This window comes from Osmia lignaria, chromosome 9, assembly GCF_051020975.1.
Source record: "Osmia lignaria lignaria isolate PbOS001 chromosome 9, iyOsmLign1, whole genome shotgun sequence".
NCBI classification, from domain to species: domain Eukaryota; kingdom Metazoa; phylum Arthropoda; class Insecta; order Hymenoptera; family Megachilidae; genus Osmia; species Osmia lignaria.
In genome coordinates, this window is record NC_135040.1 from 13,340,123 (window position 1) to 13,354,969 (window position 14,847).

The 14,847-nt window shown below is 41.2% G+C and overlaps 1 protein-coding gene across 5 annotated transcripts in view; it reads left to right on the plus strand.

Annotated features, from left to right (window-relative positions):
• Positions 1–695: 695 nt before the first annotated feature.
• Positions 696–14,847, plus strand: part of step (cytohesin steppke) — a 29,870-nt gene continuing 15,718 nt past the window's right edge. Inside the window, exons 1-2 of one of the 5 annotated variants that reach the window (XM_076690188.1) lie at positions 696–854; positions 2,570–2,643. In XM_076690188.1, the coding sequence (XP_076546303.1) occupies positions 776–854; positions 2,570–2,643 (153 nt within the window). In that variant the 5' untranslated portion in view covers positions 696–775. Of the gene's footprint in view, positions 855–2,327; positions 2,485–2,569; positions 2,644–4,705; positions 4,844–7,681; positions 8,551–10,881; positions 11,753–14,847 lie in introns of those variants that run through there. The other 4 variants (XM_076690191.1, XM_076690189.1, XM_034328644.2 and 1 more) reach the window with 4 other exon arrangements.

Consider the following 14,847-nt stretch of genomic DNA (forward strand, 5'->3'; position numbering starts at 1 on the left):
TTGAAAAATACTTCTGAATATAGAATCTAAATAAAGTTTCGTCTGACATTTATTTCAGAATGTTTATTTAATTGTTACATAAAATCCTTTCAAACGATGATCACGCTCAATGTTGTATAGTTGAATAGCATAATTATACTACACATGAAACAAAACATTGACGATTATCTTTCGCAACCTTGAAAAAGACAATATTACGTGAATCTGAGCGCAATTATAAGCAATGTTTTGCAAGATCAATAGATGACATGACATCATAGTTACACGATATACTTTACATATGCATTATAATCTGTGAAGTACGTTTGAACATGATTATCTCTCAAATTCATTATTGTATTTATTATATGTAATGCTATCAAATTGCTAAGTGCATTATATTCATAAATATTTTAATATCGATCGCAGACATGTATAAGAAACTGCATTATTTTCATAAGGTATGATGGTACCATTCGACGGTACAGTAAGCATCGTACGTTCCAAATGTGGATAAAGTTTTATATTTTTTAATATTACTGAATTATAGAGTTCTTTTTGTAATACTGCATGTTCAGAGAGAATAATTTTTTCATAATGCAGTGTAAGTAACAATTTTAATGGAAAAGTTTGGTTTTATTAAGAAAAATTAATTTGTAGTTGACGTATAACGCCGCTAGGGACGCTTACGTCGTTTTAGCCAAGGACCAGTCAGTTAACAGTGAAAATGGCGCCGCTTGAGTGAAGGTGGGTGATTTTGTGCGTGCGTGTGCTCGGAAAGTGCGAGTTTTCGGAAATGTGGCAGGATCTGGACGGTCTGGGGGGTGCGGGAGTGAATTCTAGTGCTCACCAGGTCGACCAGTTCGGCACAACGGGTAAGAAAATTCACAAAAACTTTGAATCTATTCGGTACGAATAAACGACAACCTGGCTAAGGTCTAGGTTTTCCCTGTCAGGGCGCACGCGCTCTTTCTCCTTTTCCATTGTATACATGCTGTAAACAAAAGAAAATCTTTCTCCTGACAGAACCGACACGATTCATTGTTCATTGATCTTTATTTCATAATTTCCATTGTGAATAGTGATGTAACTCTTGACACTCAAAGATCTTCGATGTTTACCCCCATCTGTCAACAAAAGTTCAGCTTCCCTGTAGCATCTGAGTGAGGTTGAATGAAGGACTTGCGAAGGTCTTAATAATCTCGTGATAATTATTTTCGATACCGTACGGTAATCGGGGAAAAGATAATCTTTTCTGTTTATATTTGCGTATCACGAAACAAAATATCTCGTGAATCATTCTTGGTTACTCTGTATCGTCTGTTATGTCTTCAGGTTGGTTTCAATCTCTCGGAAATACGATAGCACTGTTATTTTTGTACTTGGTCGTTTAAGTTACAAGCGACAAACAAGTGCGTTGAGATCGGTAACGAGAATCCTGATGATGTTTACTTGGCAATCAACGTGACCGATCTTTAATTAAGCATAGTACAATTGAAATCTATACATCGAGCTCTTAATGTTTTGTGGAGCACGGCTATCGACCCCGTTACGCGTTCCTCGTGCCTTCGAACGAAGCAACAGTTTCTAATTGTTCCGCTCGAGCACGTAACCTAACCTAATCCGAGGATACGTTCCGTTCGTCGCGGGAGAAGGAAGAGGTTAGCGTACCCGTTCGAATTACATAACCTCGCGTCGAGGTCGAGCTACGGATCATACGGTACCGACACGACGTAGTACAGGTGGCAGAACGCATTATGAATGGTGTATGAAACCACCGTACACCATTTCCTCCTTCATTTCTCTCCCTTCTTGTTCTCGCATTTCCATGTTTACGCATGGCTCGGAGAACGGGCAAGTAATTATACCGCATGAACGTCGCGTTATTCACCGGCACACTTGTTCGCCTGTTATCATCGTTTCAGATCGGGTCGTTGTGAGTCAATGTTGTTATAATTTCTGGAATTCCCTTAACGCGTTCAAGGCTGGTGTTTTATTACAAGATGACAGAGATTGAAATTTTTTTATAACTTTTCCTTAGATATAAATGCGTACTATCAAGGTATTTTTTACTATTGAAAAATACTAAAAAGAATATTGAAAAGAACATCCACCCGTAACAAGTGATTCCAATTATTTTGACCAAGTTCAGTGTTGGGTAAGGTTTTACGGAAAGCGGTTCAAGGTGTTTGTAATAAAACCTGCCTGTTTGCCACTTGTCCCCCTTCGAAGTCTAATCCTATTTGCGTTTATTCAGTGCATTTACCGCGACCCCAGCCTTAATTTGAAAGACCTATTTTTAGATCCGTCGTTAAATTGCTCCTAATGAGGCTTCTTCCTCGGCTTGGCCAGTGCCGAGGATGAGCTATTGTATCGAATGCGCTCTTCCAAGCGATACCGTTTGTATCTCGATCGAGTTCACGTTCGATTATCTTATCGTTACCGTTAAATAGTTAGAATTTGTATATTGAGTGTCAAGACGTGAGATCACAAAATGGTGTGTTTGTAAGTGATCCGTGATAAAAGAAATTTTTTATTACGTTCATTCTACGCAGCAAGTTATTAACGTGCTTTCTCTTCTGTTGTGCAGAATTGACGCCCGAGCAGCAGAAGATTCTCATAGATATAAGACGAAAGAAGACGGAGCTGCTGCTCGAAATACAAGTAAGCCAATTGCACTACTTCTTTCCACTTTCTTATTCCAGTTTCATGTGAAACAGAAAGATACTACTTGGTTGTTCCCACCTTGCTTTTCATTGTGATCCTTCGAGGTAGATAAAGGTTTCGAGGGAGTAAGAGTCTCGTTCATGGACGAGTCTCGACTAAAGACTGGTCAGGTGCTTTTTTATCCTTCGAATCCATCTATGGAAGCAGAATCTGCGAATCATGTTTTTAGATTCTTTGACCGTTTCGATAAATCCCTCTTAATCTTAAGATATCTTAGATACTAGAAGATCTCCTCGTTCATTATTTCAACAATATTTTGATAAATTCTTTAAGAATTTTAATAAATAACCTTTTAGAACATTAGACAAATCGATAATGCAGAAATCATAAAGCTCGTTTTGCAATAGTTTCCTGTCTTACCTACTGAGTGAAGTTCACGTTGCTGGCGCACGATGGTGCCACTTGCGCGATCTTTTTGTCTCAAAGTAGCGCATAAAAAATAAAAATGAAATTAGTTTTTATTCGATAATGAAGATGAGTATAGATTAGAGAAATTTGTTTAAAATTTGCCAAATTCGTTTAACAGTCTTGTTATCTGACAGATCAACAGCTTATCATAGATCGTGTCTTGTAATTGGTACAAATTACAAGTGGAATATTCCAGCTTACTAGAGATACAGTATATCATAATTTTTAAACAAATATAGAATTACTACAGCATATGATAAGTACTTACTTTGTTTAATGTAGTCTACGTATGATGTACATATGTATGTATATAGTGAATGTATCCGCATCAAATGTATAGGTTTGGTTGTTGGGCGTGGATATTTATACTTTGCTAGGAAAAGTGTTAATTATAATCAGATTCAATCAACTGACCGAATGTATAAATTTCAACAAAGTTCACAACCTCCGATATCAAACTTCAGTAAGAAAAATTTCATAGTAAATTTCTGATAATTTATCACTGTTATTATCATACAACAGCACATTAAAAATACTTAGAAATGGATATTTAAAATATCGCGAGCATTTCGTGGTAGGCAACATAAATGTGTTCTTTGTTTCATTCAAAGTTTTCACGCGAACCATGCGTTATAATTTTATGATTAAACCGTGTGTTGATCATCTACCTCAGAATTTTTACGGTTTAGACGTATTTTTAGCGTTCGACACGCGCCCATATCTGCCCTAAAAAAAAATTCCAGGATGTCTTTACGATAAGACGTTTCCGTGGTGAATGATAGGGTTACGCTTACGCCAACGTTTCGTGTATCATAACTTTTCCAAACCTGAAAATTATAAGCTTAAACACACTTGGTTAAAGTGTTGTTCGACAAAAGCACGACACTAACAAGCTTAATAGTTCCTTGAACCGACTTAACTATGATGGATAAGCTAAGGCCCGTGCGTCGCCGACTCTCCGGATGGATCCTCTGTAAATATCTATCCGTGTATCTATAAGGAAACGTTGCACGAAATTTTCACATACTGCACAAAAACGATGCAGTGAAATCTCTATACGGAAAAATCTTCGTCACATTAGCCATTGATCGCGAAAGAAGGTGAACTTGTGACGATGATTTTGCCAATTGTGCACGCGTGTTCTATCGACTAGCATTGACAGTTGATGGGTTTCATCTATCGTTTAATGTAATTACGCGTAAATCGAGGCACCGTTGACTCTCGATATTACTCGTAGGGGTTCCGTTGTAACCACAACAAGGTTGCAGCAATCAACAAACAGTCTGGCACGGCGAGTTGCGTATCTTCGCCGCGTATCGATTTCGATACCGAACGTTGGGTTATAATGTTGAAAATTGATATCGTCGCGGTAGTTTCGGAGCGTGCGATTCGCAACAACGCTGTCTTGTTTGGATCGGTGCGAGCTTATTTGGACAGTCGGTCGGATACCGTGAACATGATCGATGGAATGAAAGAAAGAGACCAAGTGAGAGATAGTTGTTAGTGGTCGGCAAACTGGTGCAGCGAATTTCCCTGGAGATTCTCGCGCTCGTCGGTCTTCTTAAATGGATTTAATCGATTTAACAGTCTGTCGTCTGATCCACGTGGGTCCTGACCCTCGACATCCATGACGTCAAGCTGTCGTCGAAGCGGTAGACGAGGATGGTTCGACTCGTGCTGCCTGTGCCATGTTATCTGCTTCTTTCGTGGTAGACGAAGAGCTCGTAAGGTGAATTTCATTTTGATAAACTTGTTTACGGTTTCGCGATTAAGCCACACGCGCCGTGTCACGTAGTTTCAACGTCGCGCACGGTACGAGAACGTTCGATTTTTTAATTACTATCCCGCGTTCATTCACTTGCCGCTTGTTGCTTTTCGTTACGACGCGACGTTTGGATTCTCGCTACCAAGTAGAAACGTAGAAAGTTTGAATTTGAGATGAAATGACGAGTAATGAGAACGGGGTCAGTGGGCCTTGAAGCTATTCCCGCGATTTTATTAGTCGCGATTGGAAAAGAAAAGAACTATTTTCACCTGCAACATCTTCGAATCATCTCGCGTTCGGCTCTATTTTCTCCACGAGCGTGCAAAGAGTTTCGAAAACTTTCCCTCGACTTTCGATTTTCTTCCGATTTCGTGCTGTTACGCTAGCACCTGTTACCTTCCTCTCGTTACTTCATCAACACCTCGATTCAACGAGGTATATAAAATATTTTTTGCTTCTAACTTGTTAGAAATTTCGATTGATAACGTTTGTATAGAGCATTAATTGCCGGATGATGATTAAGTTAATGCAAAATCAAACGGAAGGAAGTGTTTCTTTTCTTGGTTGAACATTGTTACACCCTCCACGGCTTAAAAACTGATAAGTGGTTGAATGACAGTGACGAGCACCCATTGAGGAAGCTGACGTATCAATGCAATAACCGGTAGATCTATTTCGTAGCGATGTTAATAGATATAATATGAGTCATCTGTTCGTCGTACGATCGTTACGGTTCATTGTCGCTGTTCAACAAAAGGTCGAAGTAGATAATATTATCGTGTATTATCGCAAAGAAAACCAAAAAATTAAATGGAATTCGCTAGAAAGCATTTATTACTCGACGAACAAAACAAATCGCAACTTCGCGTGGTACACATCTGCGTAATCACAAGATACGATAATCGCGTGTATACACGCGTGCACATGGCAAATCGTCTCGTTCACCTTGCAGCTGTAGCAGGTGCAACGAAACGGTACCATTGAAGCTTAAAACGAGCCGCGAGTATCGTTGAAAAACGCGTGTTCTTGCGAATCCTCGAGTCTTTTAGTAATTCGTGATCAGAAGAAATTTGTCGGCTGATAGATGGGCAGACAAAACTACCCTTCTCTTGTAAATCATTAAGCCCGAAATTCGATTTGGTCAACGATTCCTATTCATCTCTACAATTTATCGACCATTTGAAAGCGTGACGCTGTTATTCACAAAAGATAAAATATGTACGTGATTTTGGAGTTTACATTGTAATTTCTATTCAGTTTCCCACGAATACGTCGTGAATAATCGGCAAGCTGTGTTTCATTCCTAAATATTGCAAAGATACGATAACGGTGTTCGTTGCACTCGCTTTGGGCTATTTAATTATCGGCGTCCACGCGTATTCAATAATTTATGGGTGGTTCGCGAATATCCGTTGACCCGTGAACCGAAAGATTATAAAAAAGTGTTGTGTCCTAGAAATGAACAAAAACACAATTTTTTATTGTTCGAGCAAAGAAATAATGATAAAAAAAGATTTTTGGGAGTGGGAGTTCGAGACTTCTAGACGTAACAATAAAAGGAATCGTGGGAGTAAAGACGTAAAGAAATCGGCAATTGACTGAAACGCAGAAAACTTGAATTCAATTCTCGGTATATTTCGAAAATAAATTGTTACAGTGCAATTTTGTAATCGCGTTAGAGCGAAATCCTGTGGGTAAAAACGTGTTCGGTGTTATACGTTGCTCACACCACCTGTATTTGAAGAAGTCTCGAGGAAAAGGTAAAAAACGTTGAATGGTGGGGTCTGTCAACGCCCTTAGCCGACACTCGACCGCCAGCAATTGATAAGCAGTCGGCGAAATTTCAGCGTGCTCCGTTCTCGGAAGCATTCTCTTCACGATCCTCGCCAAGTATGCGCCACCGAGTGCTCGCTTGCCCATAACGATGTGTACGAATCCAATCCGTAAAGGCAAGTTGCAATTTTAACCGATCATAGCAGCCGGGAACACCGATAAATACACGAAACTCCTCTTCTCTGTTGGTTAAATTTCATTTCCCGTTGGAAAGAAGTTGTAATTACGTTGAAAAATAGCGCGCGGTAGGAAAATTTCTACTGTTTTTCAGTTATTGATCCTCCTTGGGCTTCAAAACGAGGCTACTCCTTTATGTGGGTGTATTAAACGTGTCGCCGAGTTTCCAAATAAAATTACTGAAATTATTTGTTCGAAGTGGCCGAGCAAAAAAATGTTACGATGCAATTTAAAGCTTCTCGGATATTCATACTTTGTGAATTCGTACGTACTCGGTTCGTAAAAAGTCACTAGTAGAATCAGTTTGACCTCGTACGGGAGCCAACGCAAACGTGAAGCACTTTCATACTTCATTTCCGCCGCACCAAAAGGAAAAACGCATTTTTAATGAGAAATTCCTTTTCCTTCTGTAATTTAAATAGAAGAGCGTATCGAATATACAACAGCAAAAAATCTCGATAGGTTTTTTAATCAAGCGTTTATGTTGATATTCTTATTATTGAAATTGATAAATATTGGTCAAAGCGGGTCGATGATTGCGCTTGCGATTCCGCGCAAGCATCAGCAATCACTTGAACACTTTGTTACTATTTTGTCGTTGTTATTATTTGATTATTGCACAATTACTTGTGTACATATTTGTCATTATTTGGCACGTGAGCAGAAAAAGATTCGCCATTTCCACTATAGTCTGTCCCAGTTGTGAAAATCGGCTTATATTCGCATACGCGTGGCTAAGTTCACGTCACGTCCACCGCGAGGCGCCAGCGCGTTTCCAACGCGACCGTTTACTCAAAGTAGTGTAGTTGCACGTCGGCCGTCGCGGGAGGTGGTTCGTTGTTAAACTCTCTCGTCAATAGATCTACCTATTCTTCGTAGAAATCGCGATCAATATTTCATTGTTATCGCTAACGAGCCATCGAACATTGTATAAAACGCATCGCCCGACGTGTGATTGTTGTTGACTGTTGTTTGTAATAAAAGTTTATCAGTGTTGATTAATGAAAATTTTTCATCGAAACTGATAATTAAAGTGTCGTTATCGACAGTCATCTGCATAGAAAGAATCGACTGTTATTTTTTGGTGCGTTCATCTGTTGCGTAGTGTTCGATATCGATTAGTGATACGCATCGATCGTGGATCGATCGAAGAATACTCGCTTCTTTGGTTCGAGGTCGTTGAACCGGTGGGATCTTTGATCTGAAGCGTTGATAATATTATCCGACAAAGAGGTTCGGTTACTCGTGACGTAAGTGATTGTTCGCGAAAGAATTGAACGTCAATGTCATCCTCGGGACTGATGCGTTTTATCCGTGCAGCGTGCAACGCGTGCTGTCATAAAGTGTGGTTAGGTTGCTCCTGAAGGCGTATCACTGATACGGAGCTCGAAAGAAGGAAGCGAAGCTTGTAACGAATTGATTGGTTGATTTCTGGAGTTTGGCAACGCAGTTTGGCGCCAATGATGATTTTCACCGGCAGGTCAGTGGACGCTCTCGATGAAGTTCACGGTAGCAACGTTCAGACGGATAACCGTCGCGACGTAAGCGCCATCGCCATAGCCGCAGGATGGTTCTCCAGTCTGCGCAGACCCGGTAAAAGGAACAAGAAGGGCTATCAAAAGCAGGCCAAGAGCGCATGGGACCTTAGCACATTATCTACGGTTAGTTGAACGTTCTGTCTGGCTGCACTTACTTCCCCGTAACGATCGTCCGAGGGAATTGAACTCGTCCGAATTTTTCTATAGAATTTATATCACGTTTCCCTTAATATCATATTTTAGCACATTTAATTGTTCGACCGGTGCGCATGCGCGACACTGTCAAATTGAAATCACAGAATGCTCAATGTTTACTTAAAGGATTAATCGTGTCACGAATTTAAAAGGGTTAGCGTTGCATGATACTTGTCCTCGGAAGCTGAAACTTTCCGAGTACAGTTAGCATCTACAATTGGCTGGTTAAAAAGTCAACGCGTCTATTTTCGAAGCGTAAACGCTCGTGCTGATGCTCGTAGCATATTGCGGCGTTATGTTGTGAAACATTATACGTTCAGTCGAATGGTGATCAGTCAGTGATGTCAACATAGTCTCTTCCTAACTCGTTTCCTCGCTTACTTGCAGTCTTTGCACGTATACGTGTATGACGCTTGTCCGTTAAAGTTTCAGTCTCGTCGATCAAAAGCGATCGTTAGATTTCGATCCCTGGGGTAGATTTTACTTCGAACTCCTTAGAAGACGCACCATGCGCGTCGTGGATGTCGCGGATGTCGCGGATGTCGCGGATGGGAACAGCTTCCGGCGACGGTGGAACGCGATTGGTCGAGCGTGATCTCGACTATCGGTCATTGAAAAGTGGCCAAAAGGCGCATCGTAAATAAATTAAGGGCGGGGAAATGGTGTAAAATAACAGTACAGGTGGCGCTCAGAAGTTGGCTGACTGGCCAAAATTAATTCTAGGTAGTTCACACTTTGGTGGCTAGTAATTTCTTCCTATAAAACCACCAAAACTAAAACTCCCGACTAACACGTTCCGTTATTAGAGTTTCGCGGCAAAAAGTGAAAATCAAACGTAAACTTATTGCCTACGATTAGTTGCTAGATAAGTTGCGTTTTCTTTTATTTCACTCCGGTACTAAGTTGAGGTAAAAATTGTATTTATTGAATAATTCGTTATCTAATAACGAGCAATCTAATCGAAGGTGTTAATGTAAGAAATTATGAATTTCTAAAATAAAACTTGGCTAGTAGCACTACGTCAGCGACTGCGAACGCGTACCACCAAAACACACTTGTTTTCGTTTCCGTGAAAACAAGTTTGATTCGACTTCATTTATTTCCCTTTTCGCGCGAAGCTTTTGTAATGTTTGAAACGTAAGAATCTGGTTAAAATTAGAATTTTGCGTAAATGTTTTGTATTGGAATGAATTCGCGATCAACGACGCACCGCCTTAAGCTACTCCATAAAAAATCACTAACGCACCCTGTGGGTCTTGTTAAGTAATTGGGAACTAGACACTTTAATTGCACCTAACGAACAAGTTCGCGCTGAAATGAATGATGTAATATTGGAATATATAAATTTTAGAAAACTAAACATTTTTATTCTCATGCGTGTTGATTTAATCGAGGCAATAACTTACACATTGGAGTGAAATCACAGAAAGCCAAACTTATCGTGTTTTGAATCACTGTTTCTAGGTGTAAACAAGGTACCTGTAGTTTAGTGTGTCATTTCCAACGAGAAATGCATGATTTATCGGTGTAATAGCGAAGGAAACCAGCGATGGTGTTTATAAAGAAAAAAAGAAAAATTGAAAGCAGAATGTGTAAAACTGATTTTAATCGATCATACCGTATTTTTTTTATCTCTGTACTTAGGCCGTTTTACGATCTATGCCAGATACATAGACTTGTATAAACATTTATTTGCAACGCGAGAAATAGACGCTTCAGATGTTTTTCGACTGAAGTAATCCTCCAGTTTATTTCACCGAAAATTAATAACTTTACGCATTACGTATGGGTAACCGAGCATTCTTGCACGAAAATATCCTACCATGGCGTCACGAATCAAACATCGAAAACGAACGGACAGAGTCAGGGTGAACGTATTTATAGAGAGAATCAAGATACAAAACGAAACTTACATAGACGTTCATTCGATGCAGTTTAATTTCGATCGATCTGGTTTACGGTAGAAAAGATCGGTTGAAAAGGGAAACTTTTGTTCTCGTTCGTTAACGGGGTTGATCGATTCCGCTGTATCGATGCCACGCGGAAACACGGCCGCGTTCGTTACACTTATCGTTAGTGATATTAGTTATTCGAGTTTGCTGTAGATTCGTACAATATTTTTAGGTTAATGGAGTAGTAGAGTGGTCGACGATGCGAGTACAAAGAACGGGAACGCGGTGATCATTTCAAAGGAAACAGAAGAAAATTTCTTTTTTTTTCCCTCGCGAATTGCACACGGGTCGATAAAACTGTCGCATTTAAACCGTGCTGCGTGATGGTTCAACCAACCATCGTAAATCGTTCGACGATGGTAAAAATGTGTGTCGATCGGTTTCCGTGTTTCGCCGCGTCGTCTGCCATTTTTACATGAATTACGTTTCACGTTCGAGCACCGACCATTATTGTCCCGGAATGCAAATATTTCCGCGGAGAAATCACCCTGTCTTTCGTAATGCACATTTGCGGAGATAAAAGAGGAAGTAATCAGAGAATCGTTCGCTTTCGTGGCTTCCGTTGTATCGATGGAAGCGATAAGCTGTTTCCTGATTCAGAAAAATGCTTATGTATTTGAAAAGTGAACCATTTAACGAGTCAACAAGTTCCTTAGTTATTAGAGATGACTCAAAATTTGTCGAAACCCGTGAAATCTTCAACAAACATCAATTGATAAGGAAAAATCAGTTGAAACATATACCTCGTCAACGTGATGTCATCATCTTAGCAATCTTGCCTGTACAGTTATTTACAATCGCAATTTTTAGCATCATCCGTTTGACGTCAACGGCTCCACGCGGATGTGATCGTGTTTTCATCATCGATTACATAAGTTTATCGATAGATCGGGGTCATTGTCGTTTCTAGCATTCAGTTAACCCTTTGTTATTCTTAGATGTGTGATGATCGTGTGAGGGAAATCAGTAGGAATGAAAATAGCCAATACTGCGTCTAAATGAGAAACTTTATTGTGCGCGCGACTTGTCTACAAGACGGTTCGAACAAGAGTGCTTGTAAGCGGAATACTTTTTAACCGTAAAACGCTTTCCCCAAAAAGGGAATTCGACGTGTTTTTGGCAGAGAGGGAAAGGGACTTCCTGACCGTTCATAGAGTGGCTGTCAAGTTGGCAAAATGGTATGAATTATTGTTTTATTACCCTTTTACCTGACGGTTCGAAAAAGTCCTTACGGCCTTTAACAGATGCGTCTTAACTGATTAATTCTCTTATCGTCGATTCGCGAAATTCAAGATTCCGGGAAGATTTATCAGTTTCCATGTAAAGGTGACGAATACCCGGCACCGGTTATTGAGATTTAGCTAAGTCAAAGGTCAACGAGAATCATCGACTCGAATATTCTCGATGGAAAGGCGACGGTAGCCTCGTGACCCGAACAAGCGCCAGGTAAAAAGAGAGCGAGTTGAAGAACCGGCACAAAGGTTTGTCGTCCTATTAAAACGAAGCCTTAAAAGTCCGAAGTCATCGTCCGATGCGAGCGAGAAACAGAATCAGAGACATCGAGAATACTTCGGTGCATCATTTAGTCGGTGCTTGTTTGTCTTTCTTTTACCGGAGATTTATAATTTCTGGAGCATCGCCAGACGCGAAGCTCGACTTTTCTCTTTAATAAAAGAATCTTTTCGTTAAGGCTGTTGGATGCCGTCCAATTACCCTACTCGCGTCCTCGGCCTTGCCGGACCAACGGCGATCATTAGCATCATTTCTCACGCCTACGATCCGATTGATTCGAGGGATCTCCTGTTTCCTGCGTTAACGCGTTCGTTTTTATCGGGGTCATTTGCGATCGCGAATTTTGCATAAATTGCGGTTTTAGAAACGAGGGCGTCTGATATTCGCGACCCTGAAATTAACCTTCGGTTGACGGCATACTTTTCGCGGTAATGTGCTTTCGCGGTAAGTTTCGAAGCGGTATCGTCGAGAGGAATGCAAATCACGCGGAAGATGAGAGAGATCTGCTGGTACGAGAAGCACGGATGAAAGGTTAAGCGTGTGAAAAGCCCACGCGCTGTGAATTCATTCATATCCCGAAGGTGTAAACGAAAAGTGCTCGTTGTAGAGATCGAAGTTATGCTTGTCGATGAATCACTCGTTTAAATAGCCGTGAATTCCATCGCCAGAGTTTGCACGTTGCTCACGTGTGACGCACCTTTTTATCGAACGTGTCTTCGCGAATGCTTATTTTTATCGTCCAACTTCGATCGCTCGCGAATCTTATTCTCGATAAAAATTGATCGATCGTCTCGCCTTTCGTGCATATCAAACTGAAACTGAAACTAAAATATTTTGCGAAAATAAATTTTCATTACGTTTAATTGGAATTGTAAATCATTTGCAAGGTAACCAAGCAAGATTTTCAGCCGAGTTATTACCGCACCGCGATACGAGTAAAAACGATGCTTTCTGGGTCGCTGGCCTACATTACGAAATTAATTACAGCCTAATTGGAGGCATAGAATCAACGTAGGAAGAGTCTCGAGTTAAAAAGAACCGGCGTTTAATCATCGTTCCTGGAATCGTTTGTTTATTCACGCATCAACAGTCGCGTTGTTAACCTTGCTGGCCGAGATAAAAACCGAGATCGTTTCACGTGGCCATTTCCGTTTCCCGACTAGTGCTCGAGAATTTACCACTAGTCGGCCAACCTGACCCAACGATCGATTCAGGATACGGAAATCAGGGCGAAAGGAAACGACCCCGCGATCCAACCAGCGGAAATAAGAATCTCGCTGGAATTGAATGGAATGGTATAATGGTGAAAATACACGGGGTGTCTCGAAGAAGAAAAAAAAATCTGCATTCTTACTAGGGTACCAAGTATTAAACTTACAAATACCAGGCTACCATGTACCAAGCTCTGAAATACTAAAACACTCGACCCAACTTTGATTTCCAATCCAGTCCCCATTATTTTCCACGAATTTCTCCGCTGTTGAACATTTTTTTTCTCTGATTCGAGCTCATTAAAACAATCAAGCTTCTCGTATTCGACGAGCTGGTGACCAACGAACAGGTTGATTTTCCGTTCGGTTCAGTTCAGTTCAGTGGAGTTCAGTGGAGTTCGGTAGCGGAGGCTAGATGAAACATGCGGCTCGTGACCTGAGCGAAAGGGGTAATTCCCTCGTCCTCGCTTCTCCTCTCTTCTCCTCTCTTCTCTTCTTGCTCGGCCGACGGCCTTGAGAGGTCACTTTACCGGGACCGTTCGCTGAATACCTGGCGAAGAAAGGAACTGGAACGTGTAGAGGGGACTGGTATTCCGCTTGGGTATGATAATAACGTCCAGCTCGTAACGAGGCTCGTCGTTTTCTCGTGAGAGCCGAGCCGAGTCCTCGGTAATTCACGCTTGTCTCTATCTTATCGTACCTTTCCAGGCTCGAGCTACCGATTTTCTTCTATGCCTCTTTAACGTACTCGGTAGGGATATGCGGGTACCCGATATTACGGGCTCGGAAAAAATCGGGCGGGTTCGCGCGGGTATACATGCCTGCGCTCAGGTAGCCCGACTATTTCGGGTCAGATCGGATAAAGTCGGGCAGATTCGAGCTCCCGCGGGTCGCATCCTTCTTTTGATCTGTCGGTGCGAATATTGGAAGACGCACCGGGTGCGTCGGTGGTCTCTAGCGTAATGGAGTAGAATAAAGTAGGCAAATTGAAAAAGTAGCTCTGCGAAGGCCGCGTTGAGGCCAGCCACGACGAGAAGACGAATCAAGAAGGCACGAAACGCTTTCTACCGCGTCATCGTCTTCTCTGTCGATATGCTCATCGTTTTGCATCGCGAATCAAGTTTCCAAGGACGTTGCAAGGCCGTTCGTTGCCAGAAAAAAATAGCCGAACCTCCGTTTCCTTTCTTCGTGCTCGGCTTCGTAGCCCGTAGTCGTGATGTAGGTCGTCGGAAAAATAGGACGAAAGGAGATTGACGCATGTACGCTTCCGGCGAGACCGGAGCTGTTTAAACAATTTCTCATCTTTTTTTTTTTTTCTTTTTCAAAACGTTGAATGAATACATCTGTGCGTGTAACGATTTCAGTGAAAATTGCGATAAAAATATATTGGATACCACTGCAAATTAGTAGTATCAGCTTCTCAGCTAATTAGTACTCGTTAAGTATTAATGCGAGTGGAAGATGTCGAATCTCGTTTTGGATGAACTGATCTTTCGATCGAGTCACGAGACACGTAAAGCAGGCAGAAGCCAGGTAGAGCTGTGTGTAAC